This window comes from Lepisma saccharinum, chromosome 20 (assembly GCF_977018435.1).
Source record: "Lepisma saccharinum chromosome 20, izLepSacc3.1, whole genome shotgun sequence".
In the NCBI taxonomy this organism is placed as follows: Eukaryota; Metazoa; Arthropoda; class Insecta; order Zygentoma; family Lepismatidae; genus Lepisma; species Lepisma saccharinum.
The window spans coordinates 3,085,789-3,109,135 of record NC_139248.1 but is presented as its reverse complement, the minus strand read 5'-3'; the positions used below and the strand labels follow the sequence as shown (position 1 = coordinate 3,109,135).

Below are 23,347 nucleotides of genomic sequence, written 5' to 3'. Positions count from 1 at the left end.
TACCGATGCGATATAAAATTAGAAATGGTCCTTGAAGAAGCTGAAATGTTCATTGATCTCCTTAATAAATGTGTGTTTTGAGGTGACTGAAGTGCAACAGAAGCTAAATATTTACTTTTTAGAAAGAAGAGCATGGAAATTATCCATAAAAATTACAACAAAATGGCAGAATTTTGCACTAAATTATCAGATATTTATCGATATAACGGATCAGTAAAATAACCGGTAATTTTACCGAAAAACCGATATGCCTATAACGGCTGATACCAATAGAGTACAGATTAATCAGTCCCATCCCTAATATTTATCGATATATCGGATCGGTAAAATAATCTGTAATTTTACCGATAATCCGATACACCAATATGTCTATATCGGCAGATACTGATAAGAGTATCGATTAATCGGTCCTGTCCATCTTTCTGAAATAGAGGCACAGAATCAGCAATGTACGTTATAAAATAATCACGGACTCTACATCTTGTACTAAGAATAATCATATGCTCAAGTACACTGCTGTCACTGCCAGAACACATTCCATATCTTTGTAGCAATTTGAAATCCTAATCTTTGCTTATTTGTTTCCTGTACATAATTGCAGATTTTTATAGCTGTAGAACAGTCCTTATATTAAAGATCTATATAATTTCCATTTTCTTCTGGCACCTTTATCTTTCCAATGTGAGGTAACGAATGTTAAACAGTCCACAGGTACTTTTTCAATAACGAGTCTGCCTGTTTAATTCCCATTCCCTTTCAGAAAGGCCAAGAGTATATTTTTCTTGAACTGGTCTGATGTGATCTATTCAAATCAACTCACTATTTACTTTCTCCGTGCAGATTTTGGATCACAACTGATTCTGCCACTTCTCTGGCAAGTTCTTTATGCCTGACAAAGCTACCAAACAGGGGGCAAAATTGATCATGTTCTAAAAAATTTGGGAAAATCAATAGCGTCAACTCTAACAGAAATTTTCCTGCACTGTATGGAAATCTAAAAACTGGTCTTTTCACAAATCCCTTTATGTCCTTCACATGGGTCTTCCATTCATGTTGAGTTGCTGTTAATAGGCTTCTTCATGGCAAAGAAACTATTTCATGACAGACTTTCATAAAAGTAGTCTGATATCTCAAGAGAGAATTTTCCAGTAAATGACACGTCCGAGAGGTTCTTGAAAACAAAACTTGCTACTGAGAAGCATTCAAATTTTGCCACTTGAAAAAAAAAAAATAGGGAGAGCATCCATTTTTGCTTGTTTATTAAACAAACTCCATTGAGGCAAGTGTGGTGAACAGAGGTACCTTCCTCATCCCATCATACAGGAAGATAATTTAGCAGAACAAGATATGAATGTGAGAATTGCAGTGTGTTCAAATTAAACCTGTGAAATAAATATTTCTTTGAAAAAAAAAAATTGCATTTCACTACAACCAGTACACTAAAGTGTACCATCGAGTATAAATGTGCAGCCCTAACTGTGTCTTTGCTTCCCCAAAATGCAGGGCTTCATACACAGTTCAACTGGAACCAGATTTCATCCGTTCAGGACATTTATTAGTTCCTGAAAATTTAGATTTAAGTTAGTTACGAGTCACACAGGAATAGAACTGCATGCAAATATATCTCAACAGGGCAAAACCTTGAGCTGCATATTACTTAGAATGAAATTTACCCTGTTCTTACTTCGGTAAACTGCATTGGACCATCTTGTTGATGTATCAACAAAATATCATATTTAATACACAATTATTTTCATAAATGTTTACATCTTACATTAATTCATAAAACCACACACAACCCCTCCAATTATATATCTTAACACCAAATAAACATGAATCAATATTTTTTTAGACAAATCAAAGCAACTTTTTCTAGGAATTCTTGACTGTTATTTGTATTTGAAGTACGAAAACAAAACCTAAATCTGATGAGTCATTCTCCACATTATGTGCAATTTGTTTTAAATATGAATTGCTTCTTAAAATTCTGAACCTCCATGAAAATACCTCAATCAAACTGTCATGTCTACAGCAAATCATATCAAAGAATTATTAACTTCAGTTAAAAACTCATGCACACAAATAAAAGTGCATTGAAAAAATGAATCTAGTGTTTTATTTCATTTTCAGAACATATATTATTTTAATTCATTTCTAAGAGTGGCAAGTTATTCTTATCCCCAACACTAATGTAGTTGAAATTATAATATATACTCACATTGTGAAGTTTACAATACTTGGGAACTTGGGAAGTAGAATTGCAACACTGTGTTGTAAGGTGGAAAAAAAAGATAAATGATCATATATGTAAAATGTAAATTAAAATATATATATAAAATAAAGAAACTTAAGATATAAATTACACCTAATTTCCATATTTTTAGAACATGAGAAATGAACATTTTTCCTTAGATATCTGTCTTGACATATCTAACGTTTAACATTACATGCTGATTGAACTAACATTCTATAACGCAAATGAACTGAACTCATGCAAAACTAGAAGCAGTATTTGTTGACGAAACAAAAAGTAAACAGCTATAATTCAAATTATTTTCTTTCACATGGATTTCCTGTTCTTTCTCTCTCTCTCTCTCTCTCTCTCACACACACACTCTCACACACACACACAAGCACTAGACAAAAAATATGGTGAAAATATGCATGCAGTGACAACATGCAACAGAATTTAGAAATTACAGAAAATTTTGCCCTATACTCTAAATCACAATTCCCACCCTGAATAATGTAATTAAATACTGACATCTTCAGCACTTGCTTTCAGGCTGTCTCACTCGTCAGGATAGCAACGTGCGTTTAAATGTTGGTCAAAAAAAAAAAAAAAACTTGGTCTATGGTAAATAATTATCTTCCTACATTTTGGGGAGCATTATTGCTGATGTCATTTATGAGTAGTTTCAAACTGGAGAGAGTGTGTGAAGGGTACTACCCCTTTGACTGCAACCAACCCCCTCCCAAACAACTATCAATCCTGTTTTCTTTATCACTTTGCAAGACACAGCAAACTGTACATAATTAACACTACAAATTCGAACACACAGCATGCACTTCAACACAGTCACACAACATATAAGAAACATGTGTGCCATCAATTTCAAATATTAGGATTAATGATTGTTTGGAAGCAACAACTACAATTGTTGATGAAATAACTCATGTGTAATTAACTTGTAACCAAAATATCTTACAGTTAAATCACATATTAGGTGCAACATATGAAAACACATTGATATCAGCTTGGTTTTCTCCAAACACACTTGTGCTTATCCCTAAGCTAAGTGGAGAACCACTGCATAAATTGTCTTCAACTCGTCAGACAGTGCTGGAAACATTAACTATTTCAATCATGCTCGCGGGCGATGAAGCTATTTTGCAGGATTGGGAACTGTAAGATGCTGCCATCTACCAGGCCCAAGCGGTACTTTGTTAAGTACTTAATTTTTCAAACGGGCACATGCCATGGCAAAGGGCTCTGTGGACCACCTTTGGCCTGCGGGTCACGGGTTGAAAGACCCCTGGCAAAAAGCCCTTGGATGGTGCAATATTAAATTTTGGTCAATACCGATACCAATATTTTAGCGATCCGATGTAAAATTCCAAATGGTTGATTGATCTCCTTGAAAAATGTATGTTAACCAGATGAACCAAGCTTTTGCAATGCAAGAGTAGCCACGTATTTAGACATTTATTTCACAAAAGGATAGCATGGATCCTTAAAGATTATAGCAAAATGGCAAAATATTGCACTAAATTGTAAGATATTTATAGATATATCGGATCATAAAATGATCAGTAATACAAGCAATACACAGATAGGCCTATATCAGCTGATACCGATAAGAGTACTGATTAATGTGTCACATCCTAGTATTTACCCTACAAATCAAAATAGTACATTAGCACTATGCTTTGCTTTTAACAAGCTTCAAGTCAACTCCCAAGTCCTAGTTATTATACATAAAAATTCATATTTCTGTAGTTAATTGCAATGATAAAGATAAAAAATGAACTGCATGCCTTATCCTGGATTCCAATCTAGGACCATGGGATACAAAACTTACTTTCCCACCGAAGCTAGCAACACTCGTGGGAGATTTTTTTTAAGAGTAAAACTTTCCAATGTTAATTTAACAGTGAAGTGAATTGAGTATCTGCTAGGATGAAACAAAGTGGGTTTAGAAAGTTTGGAGACATTGTTGTTTGCCATGAAAAAGTCAATGAACTGTGTGAAAAGTGCATGGTGACAAAATTCAACATGTCTATCAACAGTGCAATGATTAATAAAGAACTTCGAAATAATAGGTTCAGTTAAGGACACTAAAAACAGCCATGCATTGTTGTACTAGTGATCTCCTGAAAACATTAAGCAATGAATGAGAACCCAAGACCTTGATTTGCCGTCAATCCCAACATTTTAAGACATTCCAAGAAGCAAGTTCTCACACAAGATCTTCAAATCTCCAAACCATGTTTCACGTGTTGTTTTTTGACACAAATTGGTTCTCAATTACCTTAACCAGCTGCAGCCTCCTATTCTAATTATGGCAATAGTAATAAAAATGGGAACCGTCTCTTGGAAATGCTTAGCATCTGATATGAAGATAAACCAACCAAATTAAATCCTTCTATGCATACAGCAGCATAAATACAGGCTTGCCCATAAGTTACAACAGAGTTTGAACAGCTAATGACTTTCTTGATTACTAATTTTGTTTTGTTACCTTTTTTTTAGACCACAGTGAGAAAAAATCACTGCACAATTGTGGAGTTTTATTTGAAAACACACACACAATAAGAAACTCATTCCACACAAATTACAGTTTCCTGACCTGACTTCTTGCAGGGTTATTTGAAAGAGATGGTGTATGCTAACAAGCCTCAGACCATCCAGCAAATGAAGGAATTAAGAGCAGTACAGCCAGTGATGCTAACAGCTCTCATGGAACATGCCGTACAAAGAGCACATCTTTGCAAGACCAACAATGCACGAAAGAAAGTGATTTTCCATACATAACGTAACCAAATTTTCCAGCTTTGAACTTCATTATAACTAAAAGTGGATAAAAATACTTAAACAAAAAAATGTAATTAGCTGCTGTTAAAAGTGTTGGTGACTTATGGGCCACCTTATACTTGCAATAAACTGCTCAAAAAGTAACACATTTGACATTTTTAAAATTCACTTCTTCACACAGCATCTGAAAAACTGTTATTCAGCAAAGAAGATGCCCTTCCCAGATCATCAAATAAACAACAAACCAACTCGCAATGTCCTCACCTATACACACACACACATATACATACAAAACAAAATGAGAGAGAGCAAAAAGAACGTGGAGGGGTTTTGTGTGTGGTTTGACAAATTAATATTTTAGAGGAATAACTTAAAACAATTTCCTTTGGTGGTGAAACCTCTTTTAGACAACCAATGTTGATTGATATGTTTTAAGTCCACTTTATGCACAGTAAGGCTAACCGGGACTGGACCTATAGTTTAAAGTGGGATCCGAACCACCACTTGTGCATCCACTGGGTATCGAACCTGGGACACCTTGATTACAAGGCGACGACGCTAACATTACGCCATCGGGGAGGCCCAGACAACCAATGTCTAGGACACTAGGGACTGATGGGAATTTTCTTGAGCATACAGAGTTTCAGCATTATTTCTCATGTTTATCAGTGACAAAATTAGTGTCAGAAAAGGGTCACTACAGAGGATACCTTTAATTATTTAAAGCTTTAGAGTTGCATGCTATTCTTAGCCATGTGCAGAATAGATCAGTGATTCGATAATGATGCAGCAAGGTTAAAATCACATTCTTAACTAGCATTTGTTTCAAACCTTGACAAAGTATGTTTTAAGTTAATCCCCCTCAACCATAGTTCACAAATCTCTCGGAAGACCAAATTAAGAGAAAGCGCAACCAGGTTAAGCCATAGAAACATTATTACAAAAATCTCTACTGCTGTATTAATATCCAGCACTTCATGCAAACAAAAACACTTTTCAAGTGTCTACAACAAAGCTGACACACAATACAGTGTAGAAGAGCATTACACATAATAAACATATATCATTATTCTTTCATTAATTGCTTCTCAACCAACCTCTATTCTTAAAAAACAATTTACTGTACATACTTAACACTGGAGTTTTACCTCACCCTGTTAATGAATTTCTGATACCACACCACGACCTTGAAACAAACTATAATTGGAGTGACTCATTGTCACACCTTCAAATTATTTAACAATATGCTACTTGGTTACCTTCATCCATCCAAGATTTGAAATGTGTCTTCCAAGACTTGTATCATAGGCAGTGCCCAACCAAAACTAATGGAGATCAGTAATTCATAAGCAGGGAACGGATTTATTATGTAGTAAAAATGTGCTAAGTATGTAAATACATATTTAGTTATTTTCACCAAAATATGGAGTTAAATGAGGCCGTAAATTTTGAAAATTTAACTTTTTAATAAGGAACTACACGAGCTACATAAAATACACTCTCGGCATTGTAATTATTACAATCACTGTCTTGAAGAGAAACCAGAAGTGAATCCTGTAAGTGTGGCACAAAATCGTTGCTTTTGGCACTGCTGTGGGCTTAGCAATGGGTTCCTCAACTTGGGACTCTCTTCTAAAGTTGCCAAAATAACGTTTGTAACAACCAGGAGCTGATGCTTGACCCCTCATATTCTATTGTTGACAACAATGTTAAACAGGAAATTTCAAGTGTTTTACAATAGCAAAAGGAAACAGCTGGGAGGAGTAAAATTGAAAAAATACATATATTGTTCGGATGACAAAATTGGAGGGTAAAAAAAAAGGTTGTAAACTTTTGTTTGTTTAATGTCGCTTTGGACTTCGTCAGTTATTCAAAAGAAATTCACCATCAAACCGGGACATGTAATTATTGCATGTGGAGTATATGTTGAGAAATATTGTGAAATATGGAAATAACATGTTAAAATATTAGGGATGGGACCGATTAATCGATACTCTATCGGTATCGGCCGATATAGGCATATCGGTTTATCGGTAAAATTGCCGATTATTATCTGATAATTTAGTGCAAAATTCTGCCATTTTGTTGTAATTTCTATGGATAATATCCATGACCTACTTTCTAAAAAGTAAATGACTAAATATGCAACTTGTTTCGCACTGCAATCACCTTGAAACACACATTTCTTAAAGAGCTCGGTGAACCTTTCAGGTTTTTCAAGGACCATTTCTAATTTTATATCGGATCGTTAGAATATCGGTTATCGGTATCGGTAAAATTTATATCGGTACTTTATCGGTATCGACCAAAATTTCATATCAGCCCATCCCTAAAAAATATGTAAAATACGAGCCAAAACCTGATATATGTATAAATATGGAAATTAAAAACTGAATTTTTCAAGTCTACAATGCACCAAGATAACACAAAATATAACTTCAGCTTCATGACTTCTATGCTGACCCAGCCAGAGGCAGGAAATGGCGAAGGATGATGACAAATATGAATTTACATATAAATCCGTTCCCGGTTCATAAGAATACGCTGCAAGCAACTGCTTTTATTAACGAAATTGCTGACATGACAATCGTGAGACTTCTCAGAATACTAGCTACTGATATGTGCATAATGAAACGCACCACATCCAGTGGGGGGAAGCTTGCCTCCGAATTAATTAGTTTCACAAATGAGATGACCTCTTGCCTAATGTTGCATTACAGTGTAAATCAACAATTTTACACAAACTGTGATTTAAGGGGCTTATTTTACACAATACCACTTGCACACCCAGAGACTTTTGGAAGTTCAAATGATTGTCTGTGCATGTACCAAAATACACTTTTTGATAGAGATGCATTTTATGCTGCTGTTTGTTCTTTTTTCACATGCTTGCAATGAACTGCCCAACCTATACCAAATTAATCTCAGCATTTCAAGTTTTCCAAAAACAAGTGTGAATTCTAGATTAGTTTGGTCACTAGGGGTGGGGGAAGATCGTCATTTGAAACATGAAAGCATTCTACCATGAGTTAATGCATCATAAACAGAAAAAGATAGCTTGGTAGCATGTTTAACCAAAGTAGTAAACCACAACATAATAACTTAAGATAATATATGCTAATTAAGAATTAAGCAGAACACAATTCTGGTAGTTAGAAAATAAAAAGAGTATGACTGACTACAGAGAACAGTCCGGTAAAATAAAATAAAGAATTTTGATTTACTTCAGAGGGAACAGGAAGTAGCCTAGCTGGGGTTGAGAACTGACTAGAGGGCCTTGTAAGCATACAGGGGCAGAATCAATCAATTGGTACTGTTATCAGTAGTGATTTATCCAAAGAACTGCCAGTAATTTTACTTATGTAATACATTTGTAAATAGCTTGTAGATCAGTACAACTCTGTCCTCTTCTAGCACTTCTCTTTTGATTATAAAGACACAACTGATGGAATTCACATAAAAAAAATTCCTAAGATGTTGTCTCATCTTGTAAGTTGTAACCTACCAGACAGTATAGTAGTTGAATGAATCGTTCAAAGTTGTCCAAGAAATGTAATAATAAATAAATTCACAAAATAATGGGCATTTATATTATTAAGCTTATACTTCACATTCTTATAGCTTTTTCTTTTAAAGTAGCAGGATAACACTGAAAAAGCACTTAAGTAAAACCACCATGAAAATATTCACAGCACGCTTGAAATCAATCTATATACGGTGCCAACCGTACTGGAGACAAAGTGTTTTTTTTTTTTAATTTGATTTCATTCTTGTTATTTAGTGTCACTTTTCTGCTACTTTTGGCTAATCGCAACAATGGAGATGAGTGATGAAGGAACACTCACAATAGAACATCCATGCCAGGGTCAGGATTCAAAACCAGGACCCATTGGATTGTAGCGCATTGTGCTAACCACCACATAGGTCGGCAATTTTGAAAAAGCTCAGCATTACTTTATATTACTAATGTTGATGCTTTCATTGTTCCAATGACACTTCTTTACAAATTTCATCAAGCAAATACTTTGATGGTAGTAAAGAAAGGAAGGCATGCTGCACAACTGAATGGAACAACTACAAAGGGTCAACTTGGTACAGAGCAAGGCCAAGTACAGAGATTCCTCAAAGTTGTTGATTTGGTGTTTTAAGTCCACTTTATGCACAGTAAGGCTAATCGGGATTGGACCTACAGTTTAAAGTGGGATACAAACCACTATGAGCCTCCACCGGGATTCCTCAAAGTGATTGCTTGCGACTCTACAATGGAATAACCACATTCCATGGGAAATTCCATTATCATGTTTTCATCTTAGACATCATGGTTCCCTTTTCCTTCTTCCTAATCTTAAAATAGAAAAATGGCTTACTTGCTTCTCAAATAACATACTTCACCATTCTGACATTTGCATGTCCGCACATCAGTAAAAATGGTGGTATTGCTTTTAAATTTGTCCATAAGTTTCCAAACAATATATTTGCTGCTTGTCAGTAATACCAAACAAAAATATAATTGGGTCTCAAATTAACAACAACTTTATGCTCACATAGGCTAATTGAGACTGGCAACCGAGGACCCGTTGATTTCAAACCAAGAGGGTTGCCACTATGGCATCAGAGGGGTCCTTACACTACTCTGGTGAAACAAAGAGCCAAGTGAAAGTCTCTAAGCAAAAATATAGCTGCATGAGAAAAGTATGAAACCACCAGGAATCAATCAAACCTAGATTCTTATAGCTTCAAATTTTTATATTTTGAAACGTGTATATTTTCAGTCCAATGAAATGACAAACTTCATGGGCAACAGATAGACCTTATTCTAGTAACAAGTTTTAACATATTAGAAACTCTCTAATAACTATATTTCAATTGTTAATACAATCTAAACCACCAGAATTGTGTTGATGCTGTTTTATACTAAAAATAAAAGGAAAAAAAGACCAATACAGACCATCCTCACCTGCTAAACTTCCCTTGGCGCCCGCGCGGCCCCCCCCACGACCGGAAGCCCGGGCTCCACGACCCCCTGATGCGCCCCGGGCCATAGCTCCCCGACCACGGGTTGGGGGGCCACCTGCTCGACCACGGGCCACCACTCCACGACCACGACCAGCCTGTTAAGTTATAAAGAAAAAAATAATATACTGTCCACTCAGTTAAACATTTCCATCAAAACAAATGTTACTCAAGTCTTTCAAATCTCAAATCTGTATGCACAATATTCTTTACAGATCTAAGAAAAGTCTGATACAAGAAAAGCACAAGTTATTTCTTCTCCTAACTCATATTTTCACCATCTTGCGGTTCTGAGGTTACACCATGTGTAGCCTCCATAGTTTCACTAGTGCTATTTTCCCATCATAGCATTACGTATTATACCTAAAATTATGTTCATCCTTGATGAAAATGACAACTGGGTACGTAAGTGTAAGAAAGAATGAGTGAAACTAATATTTAATTAACTTCCTACATGGGTCAATGAAGGTTAAAAATCTTTTCTTCCCTCTCCACCTGCAATCAAATATTTTAACAATTTACTTGCAATGAAGCAAAGTTGAGCTTGCAAATACAGTGCAGTTATCAAGGTTCCAAGTTGTATCTATTAAAAAAAAAAAAAAATCTTTAATCTGTAAAGTATCTTTGCTAATGCATGAATGAAGCTGAAATGTTTCACTTTACTAAGGTTTGGATACTTCCATCTTATTTTTCGTGTCTTAAAACAGGCACCTAAACAGACTCCATAAGTGTGACGTCACAGCAGATGACGAGCTTGGACTGTCTAACCAAATAAAAACGTGTTTTTTTTCCTATTCAAATACATTGAGTTTCCCATTGCAAAGGGTAGCTTTAAGAATCATGACAGCAGATACCAGAAAAATGTGATGTGCATCGTACATCAATGTAAAGATGAGATTTCGGAGGATAGGTCTAAATATATAACAAAGTTTACAGATGAGAATGTAAATAATAAATGGTGTTGGAAAATAAGTAAGGCGAATGTCAGAAAGGAATCTGATCCGGAATCACAGCTAATAGGCACTGCCAGTTTAATCACCCGAGGCTGTTGGTTTCCCATCATCCATAGCGGCAGCGTGACCGACTTGAGATCGTGTGAGCTTCAGCTGTGCTTGGAAGTGGAATGTCTTGAAAATGCATGGTTTTCTTACTCCGGTTATTCTTTACCTTATTCTTTGTAAGATATGTGTGATATATAGTCGTATTCTCCGAAATCTCATCTTTACATCGATGTACGATACGCCGCACGGTAATTTTGTTTCATAACTGCTGTCACAATAATTAAAACTAGACCTTCCGATGGAAAATCCCATTGATTTGAATAGGAAGAAAACACGTTTGCCCCTTGGTTAGACTCAGTTCCAGTTCGTCGTCTGCTTGTGACGTCAGACGTCACCACTAAAGGAGTCCACTGTTTTATGTGACAGTCCTTAGTACAGTAGAATCTCAACTTTATGTTATTCAGGGGCCCACGCAGAACTTAAAAAATGTCCCACATTAACTGTGATTGAAGAAAATCATTTTGGCTACTGTGATAGGATAGCATGTGATGCACACGTATTTTAGCACACCTATTTGTAATGTATTCAGCTGATTTAGACACATGGGAGGGAAAGAGACTGTTCCACACACAAAAATATTTTAATTTAATTGGTATATATTTTGTAACACAAAAATTTTGGGTATCTTATTTTGTAAAGCACTATTCTAACTATATTTACTCACCTTCCTTATCCGTACTGCATGTAGTTTGTAAAAATTATTAGAAATTAACCAAATAATGATCTAACAAATACTGTACTTACTTTAACCACCTACGAAATGCATTACTACATTAATGTGGTCACAAACTTTACATACTATTTAGGATTCCACAAACACAATGGGGTACCCCATGATCACTACCGATTGAGGATTCTGACTTGGTGAAAAAAAAATATGGGTGGACACTTTCATATAGTATGCACAAAATCTAAATCAGTACATTAAAATGTAACTAAACTAAATTTATTCAAAGTTGTGACATGAACTTTCTATTCTTTATGAGGTCAGAAGTAAACCCTTTCTCTCTCTCTACATGATTGGTACCCATGTTTATTAACATGATAATTAAAAGTTCTCAGTCTTTAATTTGTTCATTACATAATGTGCATGTGTGTTTAGTGGTGTAAAACTGATACTTCACTAATATGATTGATTTTTCAGTAAAATTGGCAAAAATTCTGTAAATACCTTCCAATTTGAGGTTAGAATTCAGTTTTTATGATTTTGCATATAACATGCATATGCACACACACAAAATGAGAGGGAGTTAATAAAAATTTACCAATATCAATAGAAAACTATGAAGAATTACATGAGGACCTGAATGCTCCATCACCTTTTTATCTGTGGGGTCATAACTTTGATGGTTGTAACAATGCTATGAATTCTATTTTGACTTCGGTCATTCAGACAAAATTTCTAAATAAGCTTTTTCTTATCAATTATGGTTGCACCAATTCATTACTGAGATGAATATCAGGCAATGTTAGTTTCAAGTGCACATTAAGCTAATGGAGACTGGATGTAGTGTTTCTAGTCGAATCTGAACCACTATGTACCCCATCACCAATCAAACCTACCTCAACACTTTGATTACAAAATCGTGGTGTTAACAACTACACTATTAAGGCTAGGGGGAACAGTTTCCATGCCCAGTCGTGAGAACCCGAAAATGCTCCTCACCCACCCACCGTTCCTCGCAGCGAACTGGGGGAGAGAGTGGTTTGTCTGCTGGATGGTTATAGCAGGGAGATAAAACTTCTGATGGTGTAGAACAGGGCTTACCAAACTTTTTAGTTTCATGGTGCCCTTAGTGTTAAGATTTTCCACGGCACCCAAGTCAGAACGTAGGCCTATCTAACACTTGCAACACTCAGTGTGGTTAGTTTGTGTGGCTTCAGTTAAAAAAATAAACACATATTTGAAATTCAGGAACATTTGATGTGTAAAAAGTACCCAATAAGAACATATTTGGATTGATGCGATGGTCCAATTCTAAAACCAGGTGTAGACTAACAAGTGTCCAGTGAAAATTTTGGAACATTTCACGGCGTTCCTATAAGCTAGCCACAGCGGACCAGGGAGCTGCATCTCACACTTTGGGAACCACGGGTGTAGAAAAAACATACGAACAGAAAATGTAGATGTTCAATACTTTAATTTGGGGTTGAAAAAGTCAAAATTCCCATTTAATTAGATGCAAGTTAAAGTTGATGTTGCCTCTCTATAAGAAATATATGAGATCCTGTAAATACTTATTCTGGCTCATTAACTTAAAAATAACGCTTCCAACATGGGGAAATATTCATCCTGTCATTTTTTAAATAGCAGTTCACATTTCGACGTTACTAAAATAAATGCACAACTGGTGCGAAACTGTCCTTCGTAACCTTAAGGATAGGACATGTCAGATTCTTTGCTGAATGGTTAACATAGCATATAAGATTCGTAAATTTTTATTCATAACTACAATTAGAAGTGGTAAAATTTTGTGTGTACACCCCTACTGGTAGTTGTAAATTTAAATAAGGAATGAGAGAATGCTGCCCTTTCAGATACAATGAACATACAAGTAATGGGATAATGGGAAAGACATTAAAATCATAGAAGGTGCTTTGTTGACCAAGTACCAGTTATAAACAAATAGTGTTTTGAGTAAAACTATCATCTCTAATTTTTTAATGATTCCAAACATTCATCTTAAAAGTTAGTGTGAAATAATGTTAAGATGCTAATGCAACATTTGTGCAACCAAATAATTTTTGAACATGCCATTCACTGGAAAGGTGACATATTTACTTCAATTCTTAAGAAATAACATACATATTACAGGGTTTCTAAGAATGAACAGTAAACTAGATTACTGGATTGGTCACTCCATGTAGATCTTAGAATTTAGAGGCACTAGAAAATTATTTCCTCTTAGTCATATTTCCATACTAGATAGAAGCTACTCCAAACAAATGTAAGGTAAAGTTTTCCGTGCTTAAGCACTGTGCTATGAAGGCACATTCTCGATCTCTTGCCATCTTGGTGGTGATGTGATCAGCAGCATGCTCCAGCCACCTTTAACCCTCATGGGTGCCCCAAGGTACCTATTGATTTGAGGCTATGCGAGCCTCAGAGCCACTTTATGCGAAAACAAGGCTAGACAAATTAAAACCTTATCACTCAACCTGGGAATCAAACCCGGGTCTCCTGCCTGACAGTCAAGACATCCTACAGACTAGACCACCACAGGCTGATTATATGATAAAAAGCTCAAATGTACATAATAATTCTGAAACCCATTTTGTAGAGAATGCAAAATGCTTTCAATTATCTTCTTGATTTAGCTTCAAAGTGGATCAGATTCTGAAATGTTCATTGTGAACTTTCTTTTGACATTATTAGGAGAGTGTCGGTGTCAGTTTTATTTTAATAACCTGTATAAGTCAATACTTTTCTAGTCTCATCTTCAACAACAAAAATTGCCACATTCTGGCTTGACCAATGGCAGACCATGGTCCAGCAACCTCCGTCACTGGGACAAGCTTTAAACTAGAGCTGAGCCGATACAGTTGCAAATGTTTTGGTATAGGAAAACCGTTACTGTAGTTGCTATTCACAAATAACGGCCGATACTTTTCCAGCATTTTCATTCTGAATGGGGTCTGCAAAAATGAGACACTTTCACAGCCTAATAATACTGGAAATTATGCAAAATTTGAAGCTAATTTTTATTTTGCAATATTTTTGTGTGAAAAACTAGATTTTAGGTTTACATAACACACATTTTAATATTCTGGCGTAATTCCTGAACGTACAGCGCAACTTTTGGTAAGTTGATGCATATCCTTGGAATAAAATACTTGTTGATATTTATCAATATTTTGAAGGACTTTCAATTATTACAATTTCCGAGCATCAAATCGGCTCAACACCAGCATTTCTAGGATCTCTTGTATTTAACATTAGTGTTCATCTTAAATGGATGGCAAAGTACCATGACAGACTAAAATATTAGCTATCCTACCTATACACGTGTACTAAGTGTGTGTTTGCAACACATTTCCACCAGACCAAGTCTGATAGAAAAATAACTTACTACATTACCAGAAGAAAACTACTAGGATGTTAACTGAGGGGTTCGGAGCACAAATGGTGTAATTCCATTTGTCATGGAAAGGGTTTAGTTACCTGTATAACTTAGAAATTTGTAGTGCTAGAAGTATCTCTTAAGTCAGTGGTTCCAAAAGTGTGCACAATGGTGCCCTGGCTGGCTTACAGACACACCGTGAAACCTTCCAATATTTTCACTGAAATGACAGTTGTCAGTCTACACATGGTTCTAGATCTGTTTACACATGTTTCTGAATTTGAAATATGAGTATATTTAACTTAAGGCTGGCACCACATTTAGTGTGGTTACATAGGCCTACATTCTGACTTGGGGACCATGGAAAAAAAACTAGAAACAGTACGGGTGAAGTGAAACAAAGAAGTTTGCAAATCCCTGTTTTAAGTTTCAAATTCTTGCTCACAGAGACACCACTATGTGTGTGCTCCAACAGCTAAACATAACACCAAGTTATCTAAATGTGCCTTACCCTCAAAACTGTCTTGGATGGAGTTACGTCACTTGTGCTCTGAACCCCTCAATTACAAACCTGAATTAGCAACCATGAACAATCATTAATTTACACCTCAACTAACACCATTTCCAATACATTAAGATTATTTCAATGGCAACTGTTATCATTAGTAACAAGCTTTTATACTGCAATTCAACTTACAGAAATACAAAATAAGTGCTATGAATCAGTGGTATCCACTGCAGGGTTATCCAATTAGCAACAAAAGCAGAGAGAAATGCTTGCTAAATTCTTTTTTAAAGCAATTGCAAACACTAAGTGCACAGTCTAGGTCACTAACCTCATCCAGCATCTACAGGAAAGCAGAAGCAAAGTTCTAGGTTAAGCATGGAAAGTAAGCAAGCAACACTTTTCAGTTGAACTGAATCCTTTGTGAAACAAGTTTTTTTAAAAAAAGTTCAGCAGTTAAACCATCTGGAAACAAGCAAAACGCTACCCTGCACTTTTCACCCCTTCCACTTGGATAACCCTGCACCTAAAATAAAAGCATTATCATATCTGAGCCATTACAGGCCATTATAATATCTCTTACATGTATTAATCTAACAAACATGGTTATTACAACTTTTCCCGGCTACCTACGAAAATTTTTGTGGCCTGTACAAATGGCTCAGATATGATAATTTGACAATGGCTTGATATAACCATGAAATGCAGCAAGAAAAGATATCAATTACGTAAGCATGGACAAAGTTGGTTTAATATTAGTAGGAAAGTCCTCATTAGAAACAGACGAGTGCACAAGCAAACCCGCGAAGGGTGAAAGAACCACAGGCTAAAAACTGGAGATTAGTCGGTAAATTTCAAAAGAATAGAATCATGCCATTGTCAAAAATTCTGCCATTAACATAGAACATTGAGCAAATTACTAGGCACGGGAATAGAACAAGTGATCCAACCCACCGGTTGTGGCTGCCGGCCTCTCCCTCGCGTTGGTGGTGGTGGGGGAGGGTAATCGTAATAGTAATCTTCATATCGGTAATAGTCATCATAGTATGGATCACTGTAGCCACCACGATAATCGCCATAACCATAATAGTCGTAATCATAATCTAAAAATCAAAAGATATTCAAAATTTAGCCGGGAGAATTTAATGGAACAATTCTAAGGCATGCCGGGAAAAGAAAAACTTTACTACAGAACATATTTATAAAGGGAAAAAGATACAAAATGAGACAGAAAACTAAAACTACGTAACAAGCTACAACGTTCGACCATATTACATCACCTACAAGCCTTCTTAATCCAGTATGAAGTCATGCTCATCTGTGCAGAGAAACTTAAAAAAATAACCCAGGCAGAAAAATTACCCACAGCCTCCATGCACAGACACAGCAATATATTTAATGAAAATTGTCATATGCAAAATTTACACTCGTCCACATTCACACACAGAAGCATTGCCAAACAAATCAAGTTTCAAAAAATAACTGAACAACTTTCTAAAAACATGCAAATTGAACTACATAAACAAGTGTTTTAAAATTTCAGAAAAAAAAAACAAACAGGTGCTGAACGATAGGTTAACAGCAGCATGTAAAGTGCAACTGCAACATGCAGTGTTAGAAACCTACCACCCTGCCGAGTGGAATCTAAATCCATCAGTAGAATCCTGCGTGACAATCTTATATACGTCAGCGGTTTTCTTTTCAAAGAAAATCAATAGAGTACATATTTAGAATTCACACAAATTATGTGACAAAAAAGTTCATTTACAGCTGCAAAACTTCATGTCAAGCAGAATACTTCCTGCACCTCTCCAACACACATTCAACTTCAGTTTTAAGATTCTAACCTGCAAGCAATGGAATCCGGTTACAAATTATTTCTATAAGTGCCACATGTGAACCAAGGCATGTTTTTTGATTGACTGATTTGGTGTTTTTAAGTCTACTTTATGTACAGTAAGGCTAATCGGTACTGGACCTACAATTTAAAGTGCGATCCGAACCACTATGTGCCACCACCGGGTATCGAACCTGGGACCCCTTGATTACAAGGCGACGACGCTACCACTGTGCCATTGCCAAGGCATGGTATCACATATTTTGTAAGTTCGTTTTTATTGAATAGCTCTGAAAATATCTGAAGCAGTGGAAATTTGAATCTCCTAGCTCTGAAAATTTCTGAAGCAGTGGAAATTTCAATCTTAACATAAAGCCTATATACACAACAAAAGTTCTCTCAAATTATAGACAGTTGCACTACCAATTTAGTTCAAGGTTTGTACTTGCACTTTGCAAGTGTTCTCACTGAATGAAACAAAAAATCCCACATACGAGGGTCACTATTTATATTTTTAGCCTAACAATGAAAAAACAGGAATTTGGCATTGAAAACTGCTTTTTTTTTTTTCGAAGTACTCTCCTTTACGGTCAATACACTTTTGCATTCGTTAGAACCATTTGTCAAAGCAGTTTTTCCAATCTTCTTGAGACACCTTCATAATATGGTTTTTGAACGCATCAACGGCGTCTTCCGCCGACGAAAATCGTTGTCCACGCAATTTATTCTTGACATTCGGGAACAAGAAGTCATTGGGTGCCAAATCAGATCTGTACAGCGGATGACCCATCAATTCGATTTTTTGACTGTTCATAAAGTCGGTTGTTAGACGAGATGTGTGACAGCTGGCATTGTCTTGATGAAGAATGATCTGACGGCGTTTGTTTGTTTTCCGTATTTGACCGAAGACCTCTGGCAAACAAATTGTTGTGTACCATTCAGAGTTGACCCTTCTACGTTCCTCTAAAGGCACGGTTGCCACATGACCAGTTTTCCCGAAAAAACAGGCCACCATTTGTTTCGATGTGCTTCGAGCACGAACAACTTTTTGTTGGATTGGGTTCATCTTGAAACACCCATACAGTCGACTGCTGTTTACGTTCCGGCTCATATGCATATATATCAATGATTCGTCACCTGTTACAATCTTATATACGTCTTTTGAAGCACCACGATTGTATTTATTGAGCATTTGTTTGCACCAATTGACGCGAGCGAGCAGCCCTGGCCCAAAACCATGGTAACGGTTGAAGTTTTTGCGTGCGATGACGTCTAACCGGCCAAGTGAATGCATCACTTCAGTATGAAGTCACGTGAAATGACAGAACGACAGTGTTGCAGTACGCAGATATTAAACACCAGAACAAGAATAATATCTAGATGAGGATGTGTACTACAGGCTGTGGAAAAGGAGATGCGATAGCCACTAACGCCGTCTAACGGTTGGGCGGGAACTTTACGTCATATACCATGAAGAAGTAATAGGATCTGAGCTGATTATGTCCTTTGCGATTAGTCCACTCACAATTAGTTCACTTCATCAAATGAATTACTAAATCTGATCAATTTAAGCCCCTATCACATGGAAATGGATTTCTAGTTGGAATGCCCTAGTTGGCGCTGGACTTGATATCAATTTGCTAGTTTTCCACGATAATTATCAGCGTACTTGTCGATAGACTTTTGTTCACATACGAGGGAACTTGTAATGGCGGCCGCGTGAGAAGTAAACAATGTATCACTTCACATTTTTAAAAGCCGATAACTATTCAACCGAGAGGAATAACGTTTCGTATAAAACGCTATTAGGTACAAAACAATGGCGCTGCTTAAATACATACTTTACAACGTTTACTGTACACGCATGGAAGCATATTTTAGTTGTTTCAAATGTAAACACCGTGCACTCGCCATAGATGGAATAACTCAACGTGCCTTTCATGCTGTATACGTTATACATTGCTGAAGTAACACTCGGAAACCACAGACAATCACGCTCCTTTGCACACTCACAGATTATCTTCACAAGGCGAAACTTTGCTCTGATTGGCTGTTCCACAGAATCCAGTCGAGGAAAGCAAGTAGCAATTAGAACATGTCCTATTCCTCCAAACCAGTCAAGCAGTCAGCCAGGCGGCCATGATTGCTACCTAGAAAGTTAGTTCAGCGCTAACTAGGGCATTCTAACTAGAAATCCAGTTCCCTGTGGTAGGGGCTTTACATTGTCGAGGTCATTATTTGTGCTCTTTTTGGTTTAGGTTCAACATCTTCACCGAAGAGAATATTATGCTCATTTCTTTGTTTTCCTTGACCCTGTACATCCAGGAAGGAAGTCGGTAATAAGGTGTGTTATATACAGCGTACACCTATAGACTGAATTGCATCTTGTCCAAATATGATGTATAAAGAAACAAACTGGCGGAGAACTAAGTGAGCATGATTCACGTTAGAGTTTCCACAAACATGAATCCAAAGCTCGGTGACCGAAGAATCCTTTGGAAAAACGTGGTATATAATACCTTTTGTTTTGGCACTGTAATTTTTGCATCCTACTATTGCACACGAAGGCATTTTTAATTTTATACTGAGGACTGAAGACTCAGAACACGGTACAAAATCAGATCACAAATAACAATAGTTTCCAGATGTTACTATAGTGCTGATTAAACAATATAAAAAAGTCAAGACAGCGTTTGTAATTCTTCTCCTTCGTGCCCCTCACCGCCGGGTATGTGGCAGTCTTGGTCAACAAGGTCTACAACACTGGGAATTGTGGAGGAGTACAATAGAATTGAATTCGTAGTAGTAGCTGTGGTCATATAGATATCGCAATACTATAATTCACTTCACTGAACTCTAACACGGATCACAAACTTGCATATACACACAAATTTTAAAATTAAATACCACTCTCACGCCGCTGCCTGTGAGAATGAAATATTACTACATGCCAAGTTTGCGTGAAAGCAAAGTTGAACAGTATTACATTTCATGTAAGGCAGACTTTGATATATTCGCGGAAACATGTGCACTGAAGAAAAAAATACAAGTGCATAGCCTAGTGTAAATATAGCGTACATAAATGCTCATTTGAACTTTTCTTTTCTGGTATGCACAGTACATTATGTTCAAGATACTTGGAAGATGTATCTTGTAATAAATAATAATAACAAGTGGTGTGCGGTATCTAGAAAAGTCGGTACCGGGATCCCTACTTTTCCTGATCCCGAGCAGTCGGGAAATACCGAATGGTCATTTTAAAACGGTATTAATTCTTTTCTTTTCTACATTGCAAGTGCCTGGAACTTATCGGAAATTGTTAGTTTTCATTCCAGAAATACAAAGACAATCACTTAAGGTGAAAATGACGTGTAGAATTTGAAATTTCCAGAGCCTCGCAAAATTTCGGAAATTTCCCGTCCCGAAAATTTCCCGACTAGTCGAGAAATTGCGAATATTTCCCGTCCCAAATGTCGGGATTTAAAAAAATTCCCGTTCCGATCAATAATATTCTGTCCCGCATAACAATAAGTACCTATCGATATTTATTTTCAATTTGTATGAAGCCACAAAATGTAAATTGCTCATTTGTGTACTCGATTTCGTGTGTTCAGTTTCTGGCATGGTTTCCTATCTGCATAGTGCAACACTAGCGCATAAATTTGGAATTTATTTCATGGATAAATTCACCTCTTACCGTCGTTCCGTCATTACGAGTAAACAACGGATTGGCCCAACCTATACTTCTAATAACCTTGCGAGCGAGCATCTTTTTAAGTTTTTGTCAAATTGTGTGGGATCCAACGAGAACATACCTGTCTCACAGCTAAATGATCATGTAATATTTTATATATATGCTGGTGGAACTAATGCCTATGGTTGCCTCAATCTCACAGTATGTCACATGACGATCTTGCAGTATTAGGTTTTGCACAGCATCAATGTTTTCTTAAACAACAACTGATTTTGGACGACCTTCGCGAATCTCGTCGGTGAGCGAATGGCGGCCACGATTAAATTCGTTATACCAGCGTTTCACAGTGGCAAAGGATGGGGCTTCATCAACAAGTGTGGAAGTAAGTTGATCGATGCACTCTTGTCTTGATAATCCACGTCGAAAATGTTCACGAGTTAATTCCATTTTATTGTTGTCGCGCAATCTCCAAGGCAACATAAACAACACAAATCAAGCTATTGACAAAACATTTGAAGTAAGTTATGGTCAATAATGCCAGACGATTCCCTGCAAACCTCAAATCGCACCTAACTTCAATCAGTGTTGCCAAGGCTCAAAATATAAATAGTGACCCTCGTATTCTCAATCTAGACCATTTTGGGTGTTGTGATCAGCACCATGCTGTCACTTTACACCCCCCCCCCCCCGGTTCTCCTTGAGGCTGGGTGAGCCACAAAGCCACTTCATGTGGGGACAAGGTAGAAAAAATCCAGCCTTAGATGATCACCCAACCTGGGAATTGAACCCAGGTCTCCTGTACGACCCTACTACACCACCACAGCTCTTGCTGGAACTACATTATTCTAGTCTCTATAAAAACCTTTCAAATGCATATTTCAAGTGGTTTATAATGCTAATTCAAACAAATTCTTTAGCTTTTGACAAAACAATGGTATATCAAGTTTACATTGCATTTGTGTGTCAGTATTGGCAAAAATGTGTAAGGTCCAGGGCTATTCTGACAAACAAATTCTTGTTATTTATTGCATTACTCAGTTAACGCAAAATTTGCCTCTACTTTTCTTAACAAATTCCTTCCCCACTCAAAATTTAGAGGTTGACGAACCGGCCATTCTTGAGTCAGGATTGGAAGGGTGAAGAGAGTTGCAGCCCAGGTTGGCAACTGAGGATTGGTAGAATGAAATCTTTTAAGGATCAATTGATCAGAATACAAAATAACTTGGGTAGTTGCTGTTCATTTAGCTTCTACTACATTTCCACCCCAGGGGCATTTGTCTTCTCCAGCCTCATAGTTCATGTGTACTCCTCATCCAATGAATTAACTTTTAACTTACCTTCATGAAGTTTGAAAACTGTTTTTTATAAATTCATGGGAACCTTGTCCACGAGTTGGAAATTAAAATGGTAAAGATGAAATAGCAACCACACAAGGTACTGTTGTGAATGTAATCGATATGCTCCACAATTCTGTTCCTGGTTATGAACTGACACTATCCAACATGTGGCATAAGAAGATATTATATGTAAATAATATGATATTGTCACAGGAAGGAGACACCAGAATTTTTCACTTAAATTTCTCTCGAACCACAGAAAAGTGCATGTATGTACAAGTTAATAATTATGTGCTAAAATATAGAACAGCAACGTATGTTTTGAAAATTGTGACCAACTTGATACACTGATGACAGACAATAAAGTTACATGAAAATGATGTTCTTCAAAAATGGCTAGGAAAAAAAAACATGAAATTGTTGATTTGATGAGTAAAGAATATAGCAGTTTCTCACAGGTTTTGTTACTCCTGCTACAATAATACTACCTAAATGTTGAGACAAAATTTCTAGATATTAATTTTGACTTGCACACAGTACATATTGATCACTTCAGTTATTGTTTTTAAGTACACTTCATGCACAGATAGGATAACTGGAGCTGGATATACAGTTTAGAGTGGATCACCCAGGGTTCCTCTATATTTCCAGTTAATTCATCCATTTCACTAGCAGAAACCTAAAGACTTCAAGAAACTAAAATTCTTAGCAGTTCTTAATTTGGATTTTAAATGTCAGATCCTGAGAAATGCCTTGGCTTCTGAAGGTCAAAATTCCCAACAATCATGTAAAAGGATTCCACTG

At 36.5% G+C, this 23,347-nt stretch overlaps 1 protein-coding gene across 23 annotated transcripts in view; it reads right to left on the bottom strand.

The window, feature by feature from the left end:
• Syp (synaptotagmin binding cytoplasmic RNA interacting protein) overlaps positions 1-23,347 on the bottom strand; it is a 77,533-nt gene that overhangs the window by 11,447 nt on the left and 42,739 nt on the right. For 9 of the 23 annotated variants that reach the window (XR_014443843.1, XM_083141980.1, XM_083141982.1 and 6 more), the window contains exons 11-12: positions 16,630-16,778; positions 9,984-10,146 (exon numbers count right to left, since the gene is read on the bottom strand). Coding sequence is in view for 16 of the 23 variants with exons in the window: in XM_083141980.1 (XP_082998106.1) it covers positions 9,984-10,146; positions 16,630-16,778 (312 nt within the window). In the remaining 7 variants the exon portion in view is untranslated. Of the gene's footprint in view, positions 1-2,218; positions 2,267-9,983; positions 10,147-16,629; positions 16,779-23,347 lie in introns of all 23 variants that reach the window. The other 14 variants (XR_014443845.1, XR_014443844.1, XM_083141990.1 and 11 more) reach the window with 7 other exon arrangements.